Here is a 25,494-nt window from a genome sequence, read left to right as displayed (position 1 = left end):
AATACAAAAATAAAATGTACAGTATATACTCGAGTATAAACCGACCCGAATATAAGCCGAGGCCCCTAATTTCACCCCAAAAACCCAGGAAAAGTTATTGACTCGACTATAAGCCTAGGGTGGGAAATACATCATCCCCCCCGTCATCATCCAGACCCCCATCATCATCCAGACCCCCCCGTCATTAACATCCCCGTCATCATCACCGCCTGTCATCATCCCTCCCGTTATCATCCAGACCCCCGTCATCATCCCCCTGACACCATCCATCACCCTGACACCATCCCTCCCCGTCATCATCACCCTGTCACCATCCCCCCCCCACTTAATCCTCACCGCCTGTCATCACCCCCCCCCCCCCCATTCATCATCACCGCCTGTCAATCCATTCATCAGTGGTCTTCAACCTGCGGACCTCCAGATGTTGCAAAACTACAACTCCCAGCATGCCCGGACAGTCGATGGCTGTCCGGGCATGCTGGGAGTTGTAGTTTTGCAACATCTGGAGGTCCGCAGGTTGAAGACCACTGAGAAGGGATTGACAGGGGGGGCCTTTTCAGCACAAAAAATCGTGCCGAAAAACTCGGCTTATACTCGAGTATATACGGTATGTATATGTAACAAAGAGATAAGAGCATTTCTGTTTTATGGTTCTGAAACGAGTTACAAGATACTCATTTAATTATTGTGCTTTATTTATGGTAGAGAATCAGCATCAGAATGTAGACGAAAAGGTAAAAATACATAAGGGACTGGGCATCAGATAAAAGTTTCTGCAGGATATCACTTTCTTAGTACAGAAAAAAATGGCAGTGTATGACTCACATTTCTTATACTTACTGAGGGTCTCAATTATTTTGTGTTCATAAGATGTGACAGGATTCTTATGTGTCCCTGGGTGGGACAGCTTTAGCAATGCATGGTAGATAGTCTCCCTCCCCCAATACAAACATGTTATCAGCAGAACGTCCTGGACTTAATAAACCATTGGGCCATTTACATTGATGATAAAACATCAAAAGTAATAGTCAACCCAACAAAGTCCATTTCACCATAAAGATGATCATGTTTTTCATAACTGACCAAAACGAATATCAATAATATAAAGAAAAAATGTTGGTCATTGTATGTTTGCCCCCACTGACTGTGCGCACAGGGCATCCACTTTTATATGGCATCAAGTTTTGGCAAAACTTTATTTTTTTTTTTAAAGGCTTGTGCCACAAAAAGCCAATTCATACTACAGTGATCTCTCAACTTACAATGGCCTCAACATACAATAGTTTCAACATACAATGGTCTTTTCTGGACCATTGTAACTTGAAACCAGACTCAACATACAATGCTATGGAATCTGTGGAACATGTCAATGGCTGGAAGAACTGACCAATCAGAATGGGTATTTCACATGTAAAACCCCTGTATTCCTAAAGTGCATGCACTGACTGGTGTCTGGTAACGCCTCCTACAGTACAGGGAGGTATTACATGTTCCGTACTCTTTACCTGTGCCAGGGTAAGCTGCTCCTTTGGGCATCAGGTGAGGGCGGCACCATTTTCCTTTAATTTTTTTATTTTTTATTTATTTATTTATTTTTTAGGACACTGCATGTTCTGTACAGGACCCTGAAGAAGCTTCTTTCCTCTACATAGACCAGTGTTTCCCAACCAAGGTGACTCCAGCTGTTGCAAAACTACAACTCCCAGCATGCCCAGACAGCCAAAGGCTGTCCGGGCATGCTGGGAGTTGTAGTTTTGCAACAGCTGGAGGCACCTTGGTTGGGAAACACTGAAATAGACAGATCTTTCTTACTTTTATATGTAAGGACTTGCTTTATCTGTATTAGTTATCAACTTATTTATCTTTAATCCTCACTTTTTCCCATTTTTGGCTGACATTTTGGTGGCTTCAGAACCAATTACCAGGTTTCCATAGAGTTATGGGTCTCAACATACGATGGTTTCAACATCGAATGGTCGTCCTGGAACCAATTAATATTGTAACTTGAGGGACCACTGTACTTCAATAAAATGCTGATAGGTCTGAACAAGCCCTACCGGGTTCCAGTCAATTCTTTTCCCTGGCTGCACCTCCCCCCCCGCAGCAGGATGCTCTCAGGTGTACAAAGGTAACTTGTAGTGTGTACTATCTGAGTGGCCCAGCAGCAATAGAACCGCAGTCACCTTGGAAACAAGCTGCACCCAATGTTTGATGAACAAACAAAGGTACCTTTTCAGCCAGGACCAAACAGGCTGAGCAAGGGGCGGCCAAGCAGTCAAAGTACTTTTAGAGCCAAAGTGATAAGACGCATGAATTCACTTGTGGGACACATACAGTAATACCTTTACATACATTTGTGGGATTAGCTTATCTAACCATACATAAAAGGATGCAAACAATACACAGCATCTTTAGCCAGAGAGAACAAAATGGCTGGCAGCACAGCGTCCAACCTGTATAATGCTTCGGCTATTGCATTTGTACTGTAAACTATGTAGAAGCGGCTCCAGCGAGCAAGTAAAATAAGGAGCGTCTCTTTATCCCTTCATAAAGTAAGAAGCGCAGGCAAACATCGGCACAACACCACAAAGTTACTTGGCCTGGGGAGTGGCAGGATCTATTGTGACTTGAAGGAATCTCAGCAGTGGTTACATGCTCAAACATGGCCTAGCCAGGGAAACACAGAAACGGTGCAACAAAACAGGATCCTAATTCAGATGTAAGCTTGATGATACTTTTTACTAGGTTATGTTGTTAAATCCACTGTAAACCAATGCGCCATGTTTTCTTACTACAAAACAGGTTATTAAGCAAAAGAAACGTTGAGTTGACGTTAGGAAAGGAAGGTGTAGGTGCCCAAAACACTGCAAAAGTGCAGAAGTGGTAGCCCCCTCCTCAAAAAAGCACCACCAAGTCTTACTATACATGTGATGGCTACACCAGCTAAAATGACATTGGTCCTGCTGTTTATAGAAGTAAGGCTGCATTCACACCATGTTTTTGCAATACAGTTCCTGTATCAGGTTTTTGATGAAAAACGGATTCCTCAAAACCGGACTAAACTGTATCAAAAGGTGTGTACAAATTGTAACCTGTAGACGGTTAAAAACCATATAGAAATTGAAAAATGATGTTCGGTTGCATCCGTTTTTAAGAAGAAAAAAAAAAATCGAATACGTTTTTTACTTTACATTCCATTATGAATAAAGTTTCACTTCTTTGATTGAAATTCCAAGAAAAAAAACTGTGCAAAGTCAAAAACCGTATGGTGCAAACCGGATGGAACCACACGCACATATGGTTCTGTACGGTTCCCATTGACTCCCGTGTTAAAAAAAAAAAAAGTATAAGGTTTAATACGTTTTTTTTTACCCGGACCAAAATCGCGGTAGACCACCGTTTTGGGTACAAGAAAAAAAAACTGACTAAACCGCATAAGACACAAAACGGATGCAACCAGATGTATTGTTTGGTATATGGTTTTCCATGGAGAGTCAATGCAAACGGTTTCCACATTGAAAACGTATACAGGAACTGGATTGCAAAAACGTGGTGTGAACCCAGCCTTATGGAGATGAAGAGTCAAATAGCTGCCCATGGAACCGGTGCACCCCTGACTGACTGCCATGGACGTCTGCATCACTTTTACAGCTAGCAGCCACAAGCAAAAAGAACGAGAAATGTCAGGGCTCACAAAGTGTAGTACATTTCTTGAGATCATCAAGAAAAGGGTTAAATTAAAGGAGTAGGAACCAAACATAATATGTGAAGGTGTCTCAGGCACAAGACTTGAAAGGAGCAACAGTTGGTGCCCAGAGCATTTATCCCCCTCCCCCCTGCTCTCCATCTCCTCCACACCCTTCCAACAACTATCACAAATCCTCAGGCCTCACGACTGCCAGCTGACAGAACTGTTTAGTCAGCAACAAGAGGTAGAGATATCCAGATCTTCTAGTCCATCACTGCTATCCACATTGTGCTACTTGCTTCATTGCCGGATTTCTATTCTCGCTAAATGTACGTCACAAGCATCTCTATATCCGTGCTTGGAAGAAGTGGAAGGACACACTCGCGTAACAGGATTCTCAAGAAAACCATATAGATATATCAATATGGGCAGCTAAGAATGCAATATTTCAGGCTTCATAGCAAAAAAACAAAAAACACACGCAACTGGTAGAAAGGAAAAGTGTAACCAATAAGGTCTGCTTAATGGCAGAAGGTCTCGAACACGTAAGGTGGGCTGCTATCCTCCACTTTTCCTTTACATTAGATACCACAAACTCTCCCAGTGCATGTCACTGCTATGACCTATCACACTAGTGGTAAATGTTTGACCCACAAACATGGTGGTTTTTTATTTGTTTTTATATGTCCTTCACATTCACAGCCAGAATCCATCTTAAAGGGGTTATCCAGGAAAAAAAAACTTTTTTTTTTATATGTCAACTGGCTCCAGAAAGTTAAACAGATTTGTAAATTACTTCTATTAAAAAATCTTCATCCTTTCAGTACTTAAAGGTGAAAAACTTATCCCCTATCCTAAGGATAGGGGATAAGTTTGAGATCGCGGGGGGTCCGACCGCTGGGGCCCCCTGCGATCTCTCTGTACGGGGCCCCAGCTCTCCGCCGAGATAGCGGGTGTCGACTCCCGCACGAGGCGGCGGCCGACACGCCCCCTCAATACATCTCTATGGCAGAGCCGGAGATTGCCGAAGGCAGCGCTTCGGCTCTGCCATAGAGTTGTATTGAGGGGGCGTGTCGGCCGCCGCCTCGTGCGGAGGTCGACACGCCCCCTTCCAGCGGGCTGTCGGGGCTCCGTACAGGAGATCGCGGGGGGCCCCAGGGGTCGGACCCCCCGCGATCTGCAACTTATCCCCTATCCTTAGGATAGGGGATAAGTTGCTCACCACTGAATCATCACTGGACTACTCCTTTAAGAGCTTCTGAAGTTGAGTTGCTCTTTTCTGTCTAAGTGCTCTCAGATGACACGTGTCTCAGGAACTACCCAGTTTTGAAGCAAATCCCCATAGCAAACCTCTTCTACTCTGTGCAGTTCCCAGGACAAGCAGAGATGTCAGCAGAGAGCACTGTTGCCAGACAGAAAAGAACAACTCATCTTTAGCAGCTGATAATTATTGGAAGGATTAAGATTTTTTTAATAGAAGTAATTTACAAATCTGTTTAACTTTCAGGAGCCAGTTGATATATATATATATATATATATATATATATATATATATATATATATATATATATATATATATATATATATATATATATATATATATATATAAAACGTTTTTTCCTGGAATACCCCTTTAATACATTGCATGTTTTCTGGAATGACTAGTATGGCTTCTTTTAGACGAAAGTAATATGGTGTATTTTGGGGTCTGCACTACAGCTTCAATGCCAAACTTTCTACAGTTTATAATCTGGTAAGTGGCCTGATGTACAGACTAAATGTATACTGAAACAGCCCTAAATAAATTATTTTTGTCAGGCAGGGTCTGGAGACATTGTGGAGTGAAGACGAGAAATGAATACAAATATAAAAGACATAAAGAAAGAACTCGGAATATTTGGTTCTATGGAGATCAAGACTAAATATAACTATGTTAATAAGCAAAAGTAGTAAAAGAAAGATTCTTTTCACACCCATTTGAAACAGTTTTTTTGGATACCAAGAGGCACATGTCCGGTTAACCCCTTAGAAACTGAATAATCCCACGCTGTGTCCAAGCAGCAAACATTTTAATGGAAATCATATTGCCATGGCCCCCTCCCTCGGGCTCTGTGATGAGTACTGAAGCAACTTCCCCCATCTTGTGAGATGAGACTGTACAGTAAGGCCTGCATGTTTCACTTCCCCAGCCAGCGATGCCTGTCTAGGTGCTCAGCCCGTCTCTACAGCTAACCCCTTCAGGGTCGGGCACACAGAGCATCCACTTTAGTGACATTGGCCCATCAGATCTTTATTCCTGATGGGACAACAAGGGCCAGTAATATTAGGATCTAAACATTAGTGTTGCGAAGACTTTCTACAAACCAAACTGCTCATCATATGGTAACTTTGTGATTGTTCACATTTACATCCAAAATGCATCAGACCCCTCTGATGCCATTCTTCATGAGTATGGGGGGGGGAATAATCTGAACATACCCAGAAAGCTGAGCAGATTTAAGTATTATCTATACAATAGGGCAGTGGTCTTCAACCTGCGGACCTCCAGATGTTGCAAAACTACAACTCCCAGCATGCCCGGACAGCCGTTGGCTGTCCGGGCATGCTGGGAGTTGTAGTTTTGCAACATCTGGAGGTCCGCAGGTTGAAGACCACTGCAATAGGAAATAACAATCAGCTTGTCAGTCAAGCCATATTATTGTACTTATGTCAAATATCAAATATTACTATAAAAAAAATAAATCTAAATATGTTTCGGTCCTTTTTACATATACAATCCAGGATATTGACATCTTCAGTACTCATGATCATCCCAGTACTCCCGTGTAACCTTTCTTCTAGCTTCCATAGGTTACTCTAAAATCTACCATGTAAAAACCATCAGATTCCTATGTCTTTTTCTAAATCTTCTGATTATAGATGAGCGAACTTACAGTAAATTCGATTCGTCACGAACTTCTCGGCTCGGCAGTTGATGACTTTTCCTGCGTAAATTAGTTCAGCCTTCGGGTGCTCCGGTGGGCTGGAAAAGGTGGATACATTCCTAGGAAAGAGTCTCCTAGGACTGTATCCACCTTTTCCAGCCCACCGGAGCACCTGAAAGCTGAACTAATTTATGCAGGAAAAGTCAGCAACTGCCGAGCCGAGAAGTTCGTGCCGAATCGAATTTACTGTAAGTTCGCTCATCTCTACTTCTGATCAACCAAGTCTCATTGTGGAGATTATATTTGGTGCATTCTACCCCACAGTTTTGCCTTTCTTACATTCTTCACATTACATTATAGGTCCGCGCTTCTTCTATGTAATCTATTTAAAGTAGCGTCAAACACTCATTCTATACCAAAATCACACATAACCTATAAGAAGGACTGGCATCATACGTTTTAAATTTGCCTGTTGCACAACACAAACCCTATTTATGCTTTACACAAACCCCAAGCATGTCAAAAGGCCGCATACATATATGTATTGTAGTGCTATGGATTAGTGCCACCAAAAAATACCCTACTCCATCAGACATACAGTGATGATAAATGTCATTTAAAAACAAAAAGGGGGAGATTTATCAAAACCAGTCCAGAGTTGGCCATAGCAACCAATCAGATCGCTTCTTTCATTTTTCAGAAATGAAAGAAGCGATCTGATTGGTTGCTATGGGCAACTCTGTAAATTTCCTCTAGACAGGTTTTGATTAGAGATGAGCGAACTTACAGTAAATTCGATTCGTCACAAACTTCTCGGCTCGGCAGTTGATGATTTATCCTGCGTAAATTAGTTCAGCCTTCAGGTGCTCCGGTGGGCTGGAAAAGGTGGATACAGTCCTAGGAAAGAGTCTCCTAGGACAGTATCCACCTTTTCCAGCCCACCGCAGCACCGGAAAGCTGAACTAATTTATGCAGGAAAAGTCATCAACTGCCGAGCCGAGAAGTTCGTGACGAATCGAATTTACTGTAAGTTCGCTCATCTCTAGTTTTGATAAATCTCAACCAAAAAGTATAAAACTTTCAAAATTATCCATAAAATTTGTACTGACAACAAGAAGAAATTGGGTACCTCAATGTATTGGATTTGTACAAGGTTTGCAATAAGGTCCCTGTAGTGGATTGTACTGCACCTAGGTAATGGAGCTTGAGGGCACACAATGACCTGAGGTCATGGTGCTAGAGGGGGCCTAAATAGCTGCTGCCACGGCTATAAAATGGGGAGACTAGAGCTGTGATGGCAACACAAGAACTGCACTGAAATGTAGTCATGCTATCTTACTATACAAATAAGTGGACTGAAGGGAAACATGGCACAGTTGTACTGTTCTCACAGTGTGAAGCAAATAGCTAAACTATTGATGGGAAAACAAAACAAAATGGGGGCTGTGTTTTAGGTGAAAACAAGTGGTCTGCTTACAATAAATAAAAAAAAAAAGAAAATAATTAAGCATGCATATGATCAGTGCTGTCAACTAATGGAAGACCCATATATGCAAGCTCTGGTCTTCTAGCAACAACCTGCAGTTTAATACAGGCTACCTCATCCTAAAAAGCACAAGGGGGCACATTAAATGCTCCTCGGGGTAGCACAAATGTACATAGCATGAGATCTACAATTAGATCCTGGCATGCTACAAAACATAATATGCTATGTGTATTGTCTTTGGGAAACATTATGCTAAAGAACTGAAGTGCATGTCAGAGGATGACAAATTACTGGGGATTAAATGTCCATTCTTATAGTACCCATACGCCTTATAGTAAAGTTGGTTGAACCTGCCACCTCTGCCAGGTTCGGCTCACTTTTTAAAAAGGTGGATGGCGGCCTCCAGACTCTCCACAAACAGATGACCACGGTGGAGAGAAGGGTCGGGCGTGTTGGGTTTTTACCATCTGACCCTATTGTTTAGGAACAGATAGGCGACCTTCAGAGTTGTCTGGCAGCGGCTTACCTTGCAGAATGTCTATTTGTATAGAGAAGTTGGGAAATGAACATTCGGCCAACAGTTATCGAAACTGTATGGGCATCTTAACTTCATTAATGTTTTTGTGTCCCTAGAACCATACATTTGCGCCGATATGTTGTATATAGCTGAAGCCCACACAGGAGTGTATGGGTTACACTGGCCTTCACTTGCTATAACTGGCTGTTTGTTCTGGATAGAATGCAGTTTATCTTCTGTATCATTTGAGAGCATGATGATCCGCAAGACAAATTGTAGAAGTGGCCTGATATAAGCATCGCCCTATCCTATCCCAAACTAAGCCTAACAAGCAGCGAACAGCAAACTCAAACAAGAATGCAACATTTTTTATAGGAAATAAAATAGATCACTTGTGATCACTCCTGCTATCAGATAAGCCCAAGCTGTATAAAAAGTTAGTGTCCATAAACACACATTTCAGTTGCCAATCCGTAATAACATCCATAGATATGTAAGGAAAACAAACCAAAGAAGTTGGGCACTAACAGGAAACTATAGGTAAGATAATCCAACTCCCCACACAAGAGCTGGCCATACACGTTAGATACATGTCAACCAAACCAGCCAATTTAGGTGGAACTGTCCAACCATCCACTGTATGGTGGCTCCCGACTCTTCCTTGACAGCAGATATCAGGGCAGAGAAGGACTATGTATGTTGGTTTCAGCTGCCCAATCCCTTTGTTCTAGGGGCAATAAGCGACCACTAGAGGATTGTGGCAGCAGCTTTCGCCCTTCTGCCCATTCAAAAGATATGAACACACAGTAAATATGTTGAAACACAAATACAACATTATAAATAAAAGATAGTGTAATACATTGTTATAAGAGGGCCATGTGGAGTCATATTGGATGCAGATAGCAGAGATGACAGTTTAGAATAGAAAAAATTATACATACATCCTAGTAATCAGAATATAGTACATATATAAAATATTATACCCATTGGCGAGTTCTAGCTGCTCCTCAGCATCTGATGTCAAAGTGACACTTTCTCAGCATTCATTATGTGTCATAGTTTGATGTCAAATGCTCAGGAGCAGCCATCATACCTACCACTGAACTATCTAGTGTTATGTGCACTTAACAATTTAACCTGATTTATTTTCCATAATCTTCTACAATAAAGTGTTTGAACCTTTATCTCCTGGAGCTAAACAACAGCTTTAGTACCAAAGGTGGGCATGGTGGCTATTGTTCCTTCGGTGTGACGTTCAGTGTTGTTAATCAGTCTCTAACCTACCTGACTTGGATTAATAGTATCACCAGATCCGACTGGTCCTATCATCTTACCACAATAAAGATGTTAATCTAACCAAGATCTATTGTTTGGCCTCCTTTGAAATGCTGATTATTTTCAGGAACATTATCTTATCACTGGTTATTCATGTCTGGAGAGAGCAAAAAATAAAAAAGGTAGAGAGGAGGGGGCTAGGAGTAAATTATAGCCCTTTAATACCTGGTTTTCCATCGGTGAACGCCAGCTCTCTGTCCAACTCACGATAGGGATCTCTTTAGGTTTCTGCAATTCATTAGTATCTATTAGCAGCATGAAACTACTAGATGGTATCCACAACATTTTTACTTAAGCATCATCAGAGGATACTTTGCCTGGAAATATATGAATAAATGGTCCTCCTTGTCAAAGGGTTATATCCATATGCAACCCGACACTGGCAGCACTGATTGGACAATAGTAGGATGCTGGGATGTGCCCACTTGCCAATTTATTCATAAATTTCTAGTAAGAACCATAGAAGAACAGTACAACGCATTAGTTCTATAAAGCTACACTCTACAACTGTTATATAAATAAACATGTCAGGGGTGCTTTAAGAGATCCTTTAACTGTTAGGCTGGAATCACACAGGGGGGAGGAAAACTTGCTGAGTTGTCCATAGCACCCAATCAGATTGCTTCTTTCCTTTTTCACAGGCCTCTTCAAAAATGAAAGAAGAGATCTGATTGGTTGCTATGGGCAACTCAGCAACTTTTCCTCTGAACAGGTTTTGATAAATCTCCCCGTTTTTGCTGCAGTTTTATGGTAAATATGAAGTGAAGAATGTATACTTCTCCTTTCTGCTGGATTCATTTCTAAGGCTATGTTCACAATTTATAAGTATATACATGTGGTGTATCTGCATCAGGTCCAAAAAATGTAATGGACCGAAAGTCCTCTTGTAGTGAACCCCTTTTATCTACTTTAGAATGTATATGGCCTCTGTTTTGCAGTCCTTCAAATCAACAGCATACCTTCTGGAATGGAGGTATATAGTCATTAGTATCAGGATATATACTGGTATGCCAGCATATACGCGGCATGTAGGCTACTTATTAAGCGTGAACACAGTCTAAGGCTAGGTTTACACTGTTATGTTTCTCCAACCAGTTTAGCCGTTTAGGGTCTGTTTGACTTTTTTTTTTTTGTGCCGAACATCCTCTGAATGGGTCGAAGTACAACGGACATCACCAGGTTACAATGGATCCCATTGACTTGGCAGTATGAACGTAACTTAAGTCCACTTTTACACAGGCATATTTTGCTTCTATAATACATCTGTTCTCAGCGGACCAATATATTGAGCTAATATTAGTCTTTAGGGCTATAGACACGTGGGCATATAAAATACACAGCTTGCACTACTTTCATCTGTTTTGCAGATGAAAAATTGTAAATGAGGTCTATTGCGAGGGATTAAAATATGGATTATCACATCATTCCAAATGGGATGATCTGCTCGTGCCAAAATAACTGTATAAGCTTTTCAACGTCCATCTCAGTCATTACAAAAAAAAAATATAGATAATGAGAGATAAGATATTCCATGGATGAGTTTGTTGTTACAAAGGATTTTCCAAATACATCCTAAAGAAAAACTTTCCATGTTGACCATCAGTTATAGGCAGATCGCACTCACACACACTACTTGGAACACAGAACATCCTCCCTTCCCAGGATCAGATGATGAAATGATGAACCAACACCCATCAGAATCCTTGTTTTTAACTTCTATAACAAAACCTGGGTGCATTACACAGATCTGCCACCTGGTTGAGTTTCAGGAGCCGCACATGAGAAAGTGTGTGTTCTGGCGAGGATTCAGTTTGGAAATCTGGCACTGATGTATACGTTACCTTTCCAGCATCTTGTTACCATCCTGTGAAGGGATTTATCTGCTTTGCTCCTGGAGGGGCCTGGACTATACAGCAAGGCTTTTGCAAGTAGGAGTGAAAGCTAACAAAAGTAACCCCCCCCCCCCACACACACACACCTCTTACTGGCAGTACTTTAACCCCATCTTAGCCAGGAGCCAAAATAAGGTAAAGAAACCCTCGCATAAGTATTGTGAGGCAGAGCAGGTTAGCACCAAGAGGACAAATGGAATAGATGCTACTGATGAAAGACAATAGGGTCTAATGTTTCCATAACTGCGATGGCTGCACATGCACAAAGACCATACATGTATATTTTATAGATTGCAACTCTGAAACAAGAGTATCATAAACATACCAACACTTATAGATGTACTGGCTGGAAAAAGAAAAAGAACCACATGCAAAAGATATAAGCAGTAGGATCGAGTTATCAAAAGTACTGAAGGAAAACTCTTCCTAGAGGGAAATGAGTTCCCAAACAGGAAGCAAGACATGCGGTCCAGGCCATTAGTTACTAGCCAACATCCTCTGCAAGAAAATTAACTTGCTTCGAAGCGTGATGAGACCGTCCAGCAGAAAAATCAAAAAGGTTTACGTCTCTAAAGGGTCACAAAGGTTAAATGCTCCAGTTAAATATTTTACCACAAAGTAAAAAAAAAAGCTAACAGCATCATCTGTACTGTGAGTTAGAAGCAAAGAATATAAACTTACAGACCGATGGACCACGAGACCAAGACTACAGGCTCTCTTTGAGGAGGGCTTTGCTGGTTACATGCTAATAGCCAGCTAAGCAGATAAGACCCAAGATAAAAGAAAAGCAGAGGGTGATTTTTGTTTCTTATTGCAGGCCAAGCCCTAAACAAGCGGTGTCAGGGACAGGCTAGCAGCAGGAGAGACTGTGGTCAAGTAAATATCTTTAGTCAGCCATCAGCATGAGATTCTATCAAGGGTTCTTCATTAGAAAACTCTGGAGCCAGTATGACCATGACTAGCTAAGCAACTACAGTCTAACTAAAGAGTCTGGAGATAATGGGATCAAAGAAAATCATCAGCTAGAAAAACTATATATTCGCTGGCCAAACAGCGTGATTCTCATTTGAATCTATATTAAACATAGATCCCACAAAAATTGCCTATTTTCATAGCCAAAACATTGTCAGGATCCACTGTCAATCAAAAGTATATGAGGTGGGGGGCTTCCAACTCTCCCCCCACCATTAGGCGTGTTGGATCTCGAGATGTCAGAGGTAACCAATAGAGACTATCAATCTCTCCCTCGAAAAGTCAGTGTAGATGGTTGTCCGGGGATTAAGCGTTGGATCAACAGCTCTCTTATGTTGTATTAAGAATTAAAGTATTCTTCACCAATCGGGAGTATTATTATTATCCTGTCCAATATATATATCAATTGTGATGTTCCAATAAAATAAAAACAATCCCAATCAGAAAGGAACAATATGATAGCTTCTGACTGACCAGGAAAGTTTGACCCACCATTCCTCAAGGCATCAGAAAATTGGATGCAAAGTAGAGGATGCCCATCCATCAACTAGCCTCTAGGAACCTAGAAGATAAACTTCAAAGCTAAATACATCAAGTTACAGACCATTTATACCTGTCCAGATAAAAACTAATCTGGCCCTACAAACTTTAAATATGCATTACAGTTTGGAAATCTGTCCGGAGACCTAGTTATACTTTACATGACTCATAAGAGTGTTATAACAACCACTACATGAGGTGTCTGAAAAGAAAATTATTATTATTTTATATATTTTTTTATATGTTTTTAAGCAACAGGACCACTTTTGACCATAGGCTGTGTCGAGTATTGCATTTAACCAAAAAGGTCTGTACTGCAATATATCAGCCCGTGGACAAATGTGGTGCTGTCAATGGGAAATTTGTTTTACTCTTTTTTTATTAATCTCAATAAATACTGAATTACATGTGCTTATACAGAGGACTTATCAGTACTATGAATGATCACTTTAAATAACACCAGTTCCTTTCCTTTTAAAACATGGGATGTACTACTCACATATTTCCCTTTTCTTCCTGCCCTTTGATATGTTACATCCCAATAATCATTAAAATTCTTTCCGACATACATTGGATGCAAAGTCCAGGCCTGCTCCTAGCACCTGTAGTGGGAACGTCTCCGACGTGAACTTAATTTAATTAACAAAAGAGGATCCTAATTCATTGCATCATTAGCCTTGGCAACAAGCGGAGCAGGTAAATCCACCAGGCGCTCTGTTTCAGCTGCTCTGTTTGCTATGGAAACCAAAAGGTTCCTAAACGTTACCATGTGGTTAACAGAAGCTTGGAGAGGATGCTGCCTAGCTCCTAGTCTAAAGCTAATCTTGCAAAATGGTTTGAGACGGGGTGGACATCTGTTACTGTCAAGGACCCACATAGCTTTCTCCAGAGGCAAGCACCATCGATCAGGAGCGTACAGAGGATATCAAAAAGAAGAAAAAAAATCTCACCCTTATGGTGTGATATTGTATTCTATGTGTATACAATGCTAAAATATATACTTAAGATTTACCCTCAATGAATTCAATAGCCTTTTCAAAAAGGGCAAACAAAAGTAAAATGACTTAAATTAGTCACTTAACAAGTTTATCTTATGGCCCCCAAGAGTAACAATGACTGTGGGGGTTGAATGGGTTTTCTCCACCCCTATAAGCAGCAGCATCATGAAAGGCCGGAGTCTGCAGGTGAATCCTTGTCCAGCCATTCAAATACCTGGTTGGAGAAAATCGACAGAGGCTTTAAGGCTCTCACAGCTTTTCTTGTTTGAATCACACTGAGCAAACAGTCTCCACCCGTAACCCACTGCTTTTGTCTGAAGCACCTTTTCACTGAAATCTACCTTTGTTCAATAGCAGAACTGCTAACAGGCTCCAGTGAAAACAACCTACTCTGGAATGTTTCTAAACTGCCAATAAAAATACTTTTTCTTATTGATTGTAAGCTCACAAAGCAAAACCCACCTCCATCATACATGATCCTTGCTAAATATCTGAAAGCTTTCTCCCCTTTACATGGAGTCAGAACACATCTTACCAGGTCCCATAAGGTGGGTCTCCTCCACATCAAACACAACAGTAGCCAGGGCCGCCATCAGGGGGGTACAACCCATACACCTGTATGGGGCCCGGACGTCCCTGGACCTTTTTTGTTTTTTTATTTAATTGGCCTGTCAGTGAGTGACTGCCACTGTCACTCACTGACCGATGGGTGCCCCCCAGGACTATGACGGGCCTCATAGTCCAGGGGGGCGCGCACAATTCAATAAAATTACCTTTTTTGGGGGGATGCGGGCCCCTTAAGAATCGTAGCAGGGACGGACAGGTCAGGGGCTGATGGGAGTAGAGACGTCATGTGCCCCGCGCAGGCACGCACGTCTACTCCAATCACCTGACCTGTCCCTGCTTACGTCCCCATGCGACCTCCAGAGCATCCTCCCCGAGCAGTGACAGGACTTGGAACAGCAGCCTCACGCCACTGCAACGATCCCAAGCAGGGTAAGTAAACTGGTGCGTGGGGGCCCAGGGGAGGTCTTATGGGGGTAATGAGAGGTGCAGGGGGGGGGGGGGGTTATGGGGGTGATAAGAGGTGCTGTGGGGTGGTGGTGATGAGAGGTGCAGGGGGGGTGATGACAGGTGCAGGGAGGGTTATGGGGGTGATGACGAGAGGTGTGTGTCCCCCAGGCATTGAGCTGTGTGAGGGGCCCCGAAATTTCTGATGGCAGCCCTGACAGTAGCAAAAGTGTAATAAAACAATGTAACGGGAAACAGCCAAACTATCCAGCTCTCCAGAATTGTCAGTTGTTAATCTCCAATTACATCACATCTGCTGCTTCCCCCTTCCATCCCTTATCCTTCCACATCAGATTATTGGCCTCCATAAAGCTATAACCAATTAACCTGAATCTTATAAAGCCTAATAACAAAAGGTTCTAAAAATTATATATATATCCATTCTATATGTGCTACTTCTGGTGCAGATATGTGTACAATTCAGGAACCTTCAAAATGTTAAAGACTGATACAGTATATCATTATTTTCTGTCTTTGATCTATGGGAGGAGAGAATACAGTCATTGGTATGGAATTATATTAACCAATAAGGAAGCGTACAGGGTTAATCTTCATGTAACCTTAAAGGGGTTTTCCAGGAAAAAAAAAGTTTTATTTTTAATTTTTTTTTTTTATATCAACTGGCTCAAGAAAGTTAAACAGATTTGTAAATTACTTCTATTAAAAAATCTTTATCTTATCTTCCAATAATTATCAGCTGCTGAAGTTGAGTTGTTTTCTGTCTGACATCTCTGCTTGTCTCGGGAACTGCACAAAGTAGAAGAGGTTTGCTATGGGGATTTACTTCTACTCTGGACAGTTCCCTAGACAGGTGTCATCAGAGAGCACTTAAGACAGAAAAGAGCAACTCAACTTCAGCAGCTCATAAGTACTGAAAGGATTAAGATTTTTTTTAATAGAAGTAATTTACAAATCTGTTTCAATTTCTGGAGCCAGTTGATATATTTTTTCCTGGATAACCCCTTAAAGAACTGTTAACCAGTGCATGACATTTTTCGCTTCATCCTACCTAACGCTATGACATTGCGTAAGTCTCAGAAGTCACCAGCATCCTTGTACTGCTTCATGACAAAAGTTATTCTCTATATAAACTAGGACCATCACTCTGGATTTCCATATTATTTTGTTAAAGGGATACTCCCGTGGAAAACTTTTTTTTTTTTTATTAAATCAACTGGTGCCAGATTTGTAAATTACTTCTATTAACAAATCTTAATCCCTCCAGTACTTTTTAGGGGCTATATACTACAGAGGAAATGCTTTACTTTTTAGATTTCTCTGATATCATGACCACAGTGCTCTCTGCTGACCTCTGCTGTCCATTTTAGGAACGGTCCAGAGCAGCATATGTTTGCTATGGGGATTTTCTCCTGCTCTGGACAGTTCCAAAAATGGACAGAGATGTCAGCAGAGAGCACTGTGGTCATGACATCATCTAAAAAGTAAAGCATTTCCTCTGTAGTATATAGCCCCTAAAAAGTACTGGAAGGATTAAAAAATTTTAATAGAAGTAATTTACAAATCTGTTTAACTTTCTGGCACCAGTTGATTTGAAAAGAAAAAGTTTTCCACAGGAGTACCCCTTTAAGTCTATATAGTCATAACACTTTGTAACAAGCTTCTTGATGCATAGGTCAGCATCAAGTGTACCATAATAACAATATGCATGTAAACATGATGCATCGGCCTCAACATATTCCATTTTGAAACATGTCCGGAATTTTTTTTTTTCCCCTCATACATACAGTTCAAGAATCCTAATGAAGAACGAAGGGGTCTAATATAGATAAACTACAGAAGACGTAGAATGGACTTTCCAGCAGAAAACTCCACACCTCCGACTTATTGTGTGAAAACTACATCCTTTACCTGATTGCAGATAACAGGATAAAGAAAATGTCCCACCCTTTACAGCATGTTAGAACAATGATTCATTTGACTTTTTTCCCCCGTCTCTCTCTAGACTGCCAGGTAATAAACCTGGTGGGCAAAGTCTTCCTTTCAGCAATCTGCAAGCACAGAATAGGTGATGGCGCTGACTGCTTAACTCCTGCAATGCTGGTTTATGGCTCTCTACAAGGATCTCTCGAACCCATCCATACTGAGCTCAAAGCTTAAAAATAATGGACTACTAGTACTAAGAGAGTTTTTTGTTTTTTCTACATGAGCAAACATCTCACATGACTCGGTTATATGATGCGTTTCACTTAATTAGCATACTAACTGCAAACTTGGCCTTGTTAGGTATCGCAGCATCCTCCCTACTCAGAGTACCCATCTTAAAGGGGTATTCCAGGAAAAAACTTTTTTTTTTTTTATATCAACTGGATCCAGAAAGTTAAACAGATTTGTAAATTGCTTCTATTAAAAAATCTTATATATATATATATATATATATATATATATATATATATATATATATATATATGCCAAAAAAGTATTGCAGCACTACTCAGCCTCAATGTGTGGGTGCCAGCGTCCAAAAAACTTCTTGACCAAAAGTCCTCAGTTTAAATAGGATCCAACAATAACGCAGCACTCCTTTTTTTTTTTGGTGAAAAAAGTGTTGATTTATTCCTGTCACATCAGTACAAGCAACGTTTCTGCTCCTATGGAGCCATTTTCAAGCTTAGTGTCACACATCAGTAGGGGGTTTAAATACCCATGTGCATTAAACATCATACAAATTTCAATTAAGTGCTCATTACATAAAAACATTAAAATTTTATAAACAGTGTGTACATACATCTTCCATTGTGTATATATCATAGATCCTCAGTGCATATTTCATATATTAAAGTGCAAATTAGTGCATATTAGTGCATATAAGTGTTTTAAAACATAGCAGCGCTCGAAATTGAATGCTCCACTAACATTATGTTGTTAGGAGTGCTGCGTTATTGTTGGATCCTATATATATATATATATATATATATATATATATATATATATATATATATATTATATAATCTTAATCTTAATATATATATATTTTCCTGGATAACCCCCTGGAAAACATTTAATTTTTTTTTTTTTTTTTTAAATCAACTGGTACCAGCAAGTTAAACATATTTGTAAATTACTTCTATAAAAAAAAAAAAAAAGAAATCTTAACCGTTTCAGTACTTATAAGCTGCTGTATGAACCACAGGCAGTTCTTTTCTTTTTGAATTTCCTTTCTGCCTGACACCTCTGTCTATTTTGGGAACTGTCCAGAGAAGGAGGAACTCCTCATAGAAAACCTGTCCTGCTCTGGAGAGTTCCTGACATGGACAGAGGTGTCAGAATAGAGCACTGTGGTCAGACAGAAAGGAAATTCAAAAAGAAAAGAACTTCCTGTGGATCATACAGCAGCTGATAAGTACTAGAAGGATTAAGATTTTTTAATAGAAGTCATTTACAAATCTGTAACATTTTCTGGCACCAGTTGATTATATATATATATATATATGTTTTCCAGTGGAGTATCCCTTTTAAGTCAATACAAGTATAAGGTTTATAAATGAGCTAAAAAATGGAGTAAGGTGATGAAAAAAAAAAAAGCGGCGATCTTGGGGGAAGATATTTTTCTGGACTTTGTATCAGCAGCGCTACAGTCAGCCTCTCCTCAGCTTCAAATGGCTGCTTACAGGGGACAATAGATAACATTCTACTGTAAATGAAGATAAGATAGACTGGTAACCCAAATGCATTGTAGTCTGGAGACTGTTCTCTAAAGTATTTTACTTTATCAGCCATTGTGAAACAACTGGAGTGAACCCATATAAATAGAAGATACTAATACAAATTGAGCAATGTAACGATTACTTTATTCCATTATAAACGCTGCTGATGGGTTTAGTGCCCGCCACGTGTTTTCTCCACCAGCTGTACCATCTGACACCACATCATGCGCATAACTAAGTTATTTACCAATGGACACAAGTGATTTTGACCAACTAAACACTTTCGCAAAAACAGAAAAAAAAACAAAAAAAAAAAAAAAAACTAAAGAAAAATTGCTTCTTGCCTTTTCCAAAGATACGATGGTTAATTTTAGCTCCCTCCTGTTTAGCTGCTTAGCAACACTTATCCTATGACCTTCAGAGCACCACCTTCTTTTAAAAGGGATAATGAACTCCAACATCGAAAAGTACTATACTAGGCCATTTTTCACTTCCATAATGTAAAACATTTCTTGAAAGTGGTGGATACATCATGATAAAAAAAAAAATAATAATAAAAAACACCAGCATTGCCCTATATTTAGTTTAAAAGACCTCATCTGTATAGGACTATTGGAAATCTATGGTGTTTTCCAAACGGTGGGCCTCCAGCTGTTGCAAAACAACAACTCCCAGCATGCCTGGACAGCCTTCGGCTGTCCAGGCATGCTGGGAGTTGTAGTTTTGCAACAGCTGGAGGCACACTGGTTTGGAAAACCCTGGTTGGCGTGTTAACTTAAAAATGGCCACAATTGTGCAGCACAATGTATCTGCAAGGTCAGGACGGTAAGTACAACATATGCAGGTTAATCTGAGAAAATGGCAGCATCCTCTACACGCCCAGTATGCCTACAACAAATGTAAAACAAACAGAAGAAGAAAAAAAAAAAAAAAAGAAAAAAATAATTCGACTGAGCAAGTAACTCATTCATTGCAGGAAAACTCCTCCGAAACTCTAAAGAACTCCAGAGCCAAACAGGCACCAACTAAGACAATGAAACAGGCCATCGCTTACTTTACATACTCTCAACACAGTCTAGACATCCCCGAACTGTACTATCATGTAAATAGATTTAGAAAGTTAATAGTGATACAGGTGTAGTTTCTTATTATCCCCTATGCATTTACTAGAGGCAAAGACTACAGGTACCTTCTAAACACACACAACAAATGTGATCTGGCAAGCGAAGGGTTGCATGAAAACCTCAGACCATCTGACTAGGACTTGCCCCACACAGGCAAAGATAGGAGGTTGCACAACTAAAACGCAATCCAGACTGATGAGATGACATCAACACAAAAAATAATAATAAAAAATAAATAATTTATATATATATATAAATAATATAAAGAGGCGTATGGGTTCCCAACAAACTCTCTCCTCAACTCACAAAGGTGAGTTGTCCTGGAGACATGATGGATGTGCTTCTATTCACTGACAGCAAACGACTTCTAACTTTTTTCGTTCTGGCAAACACCATCACAATACGGACATTGTACTTGTTTGTGGATGTAACATCGAGGGCATTTATATAATGGTTAAACTAAGTAAGTCGGTGAATTAGAATAGGAGGAGTCCTATTTACTATGTACTACATATTTACTATGTAAACAAAATAATATAAATAACATAAAATAGTTACAGAGTTAAATCAAACATCTTTTTTAAGCTAAACCTCACAATATGGACATTGTAATTGTTTGTGGATGACTTAGACTAAAAAAAAAGGATGTTTTATAATAACAAAAGAGTCAGGTGTGGAAGTAGTAGAGTGGTGGCTGTTGACACTATGTAAACAAAATAATATAAATAACATAAAATAGTTACAAAGTTAAATCAAACATCTTTTTTAAGCGAAACCTCACAATATGGACATTGTAATGGTTTGTGGATGACTTAAGACAAAAAAAAAAAAAAAGAAGAATGTTTTATAATAACAAAAGAGTCAGGTGTGGAAGTAGTAGAGTGGTGGCTGTTGACAATATGTAAACAAAACAATATATATAAATAAATAAATAATATAAAATATTTACAAAGTTAAATCTAACATCAAATTTATGCTCAACCATCACGCAGCACACACCAACATGGAGGATGAAGAGCCAGGGATGAGTCCGCCCAGCCGCTGAGGGGGTTAAAGTGAGTGAGGAGAGTGAGTACCCTCCATCAGATACACTTCCCTCCCCTAAGTTAGTGCAGAGTATGTATGTTGGTGCTGCTGTGCTGGCTCTTAAGCCGTGTAGAATTTCGTAATGGAATGTGAACTGCTCATCCGGATCTGGGCTCCTTCTATCTCCTAACCAGTAAGGAGCAGGGGAGGACAGATCTGCTGAGACAGGAGAAATGCTCTCTTTCTCCTCCTCCTTTTCTAACTCATCAAGGATGCCTTACGGGAGGACATAGGGCAGCAAACTGGGACTCTCAAAAACTCAAACACTCCCAAGCATCAGTATATATATATATAACACTATGTACATATTCACCCACACACACATATATATATATATTTACATTAAGAGAGTCTGTGACACTATCTCAAGGATGTCTACGGCAGTGTTTGCCAACCAGGGTGCCTCCAGCTGTTGCAAAACTACAACTCCCAGCATGTCCGGACAGCCTTCGGCTGTCCGGGCATGCTGGGAGTTGTAGTTTTGCAACAGCTGGAGGCACCCTGGTTGGCAAACTTGGTTCTAAGCCATGCTGGGGCTTGTAGTATCACTGCAGCTGGTGCAGGTTGTCTGCTGGGAGTTGTAGTTTTGCAACAGCTGGAGGCAACCTGGTTGGCAAACTTGGTTCTAAGCCATGCTGGGGCTTGTAGTATCACTGCAGCTGGTGCAGGTTGTCTGCTGGGAGTTGCAGTTTTGCAACAGCTGGAGGCACCCTGGTTGGCTAACTTGGTTCTAAGCCATGCTGGGGCTTGTAGTATCACTGCAGCTGGTGCAGGTTGGCTGCTGGGAGTTGTAGTTTTGCAACAGCTGGAGGCACCCTGCTTGGGAAACTTGGGTCTACTACGGGCAGCACGCGAGGAGGAAGAGGAAATACATAAAAAAAAAAAAACTCTCGAAAACTTTTCTAAAAACTTTTCTTAATAGAGTCATTTATGCCTAGTTATTCCAAAGCCAGCCAAGCCTGAAAGAGTCCATCCCCATCATCTCCTGGAGAGGGCCAGGCACCAAGCACAAGGGGGGGGGGATAATACCCTGCTTCTTAGCAACCATTAAAGTCGCAGTCTCCTAAGAGACACACTCTCCCCAGTCATCTAGAGAGAGTGTAGATTCTAGACAGCAGTGAGGATGCCCCCCCCCCCCCCCCCCATATCCCAGAACTCTTTACAAAGTTATACCTAACTACATGGCCAGGTCCAGGCGTCCTCAGTCATCTGTGGGGTTGTGGAGCAGCATCTATGCAGAGATGGCTGCTGGGAGGAGGAGTATGGAGGTGAGAAAGTTAGCAGGAGAGGTCTTGTGGATGGTCACACTCTCTCACAACATCCCCCATCTGTAACTTTGATGCCAGGCTCCTTCCTGTACTCTCATGATGACGAGCACTGCTACGTGTGATTCCTCCCCTGATCCACCACACTCCATGCCCAGCACACGGAACAGATGCTAAGAGAGTCCGAGCCACTAGAGTCCGACCTCGGAGACTATCCCATGGCTGGAAAGTTAGTCAAGGCCATCAGGGCCTCTCCCAGACAGCACGATAGATACATGGAGGATGCAACACACACAAGGACAGGGAGGGGAGACACACTTCCCCATCTATACTCTCTACAGGAGTCTTTGCCAAGCGGGGGGGGGGGGGGCTCCAGCTGTTGCTAAACTACAACTCCCAGCATGCCCGGACAGCCTTCGGCTGTCCGGGCATGCTGGGAGTTGTAGTTTAGCAACAGCTGGAGGCACCAAACACTGATCTCCAGCTTCTCCACTCTCTCAGTAGTTTCAGCAGAACTTTGCGTGGACTCACCTTAGAAAGGATGTCTTCACCTCATACTGTCTTCCCCCAAAAAAGTGACAAGCTGCTGTCCTGTCCGCTGAGAAAGTTGGGTAGTCCTCCTCGCACGGGGCTGAGAGCAGCACCATCCAGGATCTGGTGGTGCTTTGCTAGTTAAAAATAAACTTTGCTCTAGGAGGAGATGATCTGGCCGGATTCCTCAGCTCAAGCCAGTCTAATATGGATGAGCATCAGGTCCTGCAGGCAAAATGCTGCTCTTGGTGCTGCTGCTGTTGCTGCTCAAAGCTGGTTGGTAGAAAGACTTTAACAAGGAAGGGGAAGGAGAGTCAGGAGGGCGGAGAGACAGGGGAGAGAGGAGGAGATGGGGGAGGGGAGGGGGAAAAAAAAGAGCAACATCATCTCCTCTAACATTGGGTCACACAACTTCTAAAAAGTTTTGTTTTATCTGTGTGTATGTGTTTTTTTCTCTCGTTTTGTTTAGTTTTTTTTTTTTTTTCACTTTGCCCCAAGTGTATAAGATCCCGATCACACTATGCATTGTGGGTCAGGAACAGCATCCAGCCGGGAGTTTTACTCCTACCTGTGGGATGATGAGCGTGCGTGCGTTTACTTTAATAGGAAGCTATAGCTGGCCAGATATGAACGTTTATGCCATAGACTGGTGTGGACAGCTGTCATTGATCTCCGCTGCTTGTGTGGAAAATGTCACCATTACCAAGGTCACGATGTAAGAAGGGACGCGTCTCGTGGTGCCCAAAGTGTGCCCAACCCCCCTCTGCTCAGGGATGGGATGGCCTGTCACTGGTGGTGGAGGTGCTGGGACAGGTGAGGTCCACTAGGGCGGAGGGAAGGGTACACTGCGGGAGGGGGGGGGGGGGGGGGGGAGCCTGCAGAGCTGGGTGGATGTGCAAAGTTCACAGGTCTCATGTTATCTCTCCTTCCTCCACAGCAGCCAGTGCTAATAGAGCAGCAGCTGACCTCTATGAAGGAAGCTGGGGAGGCAGGTAGAGCAGGTTAGGTCCTCCTGCAGCTCACTACTCCCCCCCCCCCCCCCCTCATAGAGTCCTCACCCCCTCCCTCCCTGGTAAAGAAGCCATCACGTGTTTCATCTCCTGGGGACATGTTCCTGAGCCTGCTTCTCCTCCAGCTAACTGCCTGTTGCAACAAAGTAGCATCTTCTCCTTGTTCCTGCAGTCAGGATGCCTGGAGATGCCAACTCCAAAGTTTCTTAAGTATTTTAAAGTGATCCTTCCAAGGAATGAACTACACCTGCCTGACTAAAGAGAGTAGAAATTGCTCCCAGGTGCCTCACTGAGTCACTATTCTTCTACATGGTCTTCACACTCAATGAGTTGCCCATAGCAACCAATCAGCTCGCTTCTTTCACTTTTCACAAGGCCTCTGCAAAATGAAAGAAGCCATCTGATTGGTTGCTATGGGCAACACAGCAACTTTTCCTGCACAGCTTTTGATAAGATTTATCAAAAACTGTGCGGAGGAAAAGTTGCTGTGTTGCCCATAGCAACCAATCAGATCGTTTCTTTCATTTTGCAGAGGCCTTATTAAAAATGAAAGAAGGAATCTGATTGGTTGCTATGGGCAACTCAGCAGCTTTTCCTCTGCACAGGTTTTGATAAATCTCCCCCCAGTAAGGGTACGTTCACACAGCCGTCCCCGTTATTTTTTCCCCACCCCGTTTAGGTTCCATTGTTGCTGCTTGTAAACGGATTACAAACGGTTGTAAAATAATCCCATTGATGTCGATTAGATTTTTTTTTACAATCCTTTCACATCCGTTTGCACCCGTCTGCGCTCATTTCCGTTTTTATTTAAGGGAGAAAAGACGGTGCATGCAGTATTATTTCTCCTGTCAAAAAAAAAACGGAAGAAAAACGGGATACAGTAAATTTAACATTGAAGTCTATGGAAAACGGATGAGCCTCATAAAGGAATCCGTTTTGTCCCCGTTTTTTTATCCCCGTTTTGGATTTAAAATGTTTAAAAAAAAATTCCATTCATGTCAAAGGGATTTTTTTTACAATCCGTTTACATCCGTTTGTACCCGTTTGCACTCAAATGTCGGCCTTTAATGTCATCCGTTTGCATCCGTTTTTTCAATCCGTTTTTTTATCCATTTTTACTTTTCAGCATTCTCAGAACAAAAAAAATGTTTTTCTGGTTTATTAACTGAACAATAAGGGATACAAATGGATAACATCTGTTTACATCCGTTATTGTCCGTTTTTTTTAAGTCCGTTTTTATTTTTGACAGGAGAAAACGGGACAGGTCTAGACGGCCGTATGAACACAACATAAGGCTGCGTTCACACAGCCATCTAGACCCGTCCCGTTCGTCTCCCGTCCAAAATAAAAACGGACTTTAACCCCTTAAGGACGCAGGACGTAAATGTA

General features: G+C 41.4%; 1 protein-coding gene across 6 annotated transcripts in view; it reads right to left on the bottom strand.

The window, feature by feature from the left end:
- The window catches only part of RREB1 (ras responsive element binding protein 1), a 79,997-nt gene extending 56,439 nt beyond the window's left edge, over positions 1-23,558 (bottom strand). Inside the window, exons 1-2 of one of the 6 annotated variants that reach the window (XM_056521101.1) lie at positions 23,095-23,558; positions 10,116-10,178 (exon numbers count right to left, since the gene is read on the bottom strand). In XM_056521101.1, coding sequence (XP_056377076.1) covers positions 10,116-10,127 — 12 coding nt within the window. In that variant the 5' untranslated portion in view covers positions 10,128-10,178; positions 23,095-23,558. Of the gene's footprint in view, positions 1-10,115; positions 10,179-21,176; positions 21,301-22,471; positions 22,739-23,094 lie in introns of those variants that run through there. The other 5 variants (XM_056521102.1, XM_056521100.1, XM_056521104.1 and 2 more) reach the window with 5 other exon arrangements.
- Positions 23,559-25,494: the final 1,936 nt, after the last annotated feature.

This window comes from Hyla sarda, chromosome 5 (genome assembly GCF_029499605.1).
Source record: "Hyla sarda isolate aHylSar1 chromosome 5, aHylSar1.hap1, whole genome shotgun sequence".
Lineage (NCBI taxonomy): Eukaryota > Metazoa > Chordata > Amphibia > Anura > Hylidae > Hyla > Hyla sarda.
The sequence above is the reverse complement of the archived record's forward strand: the minus strand, read 5'-3'. Positions and strand labels throughout refer to the sequence as shown.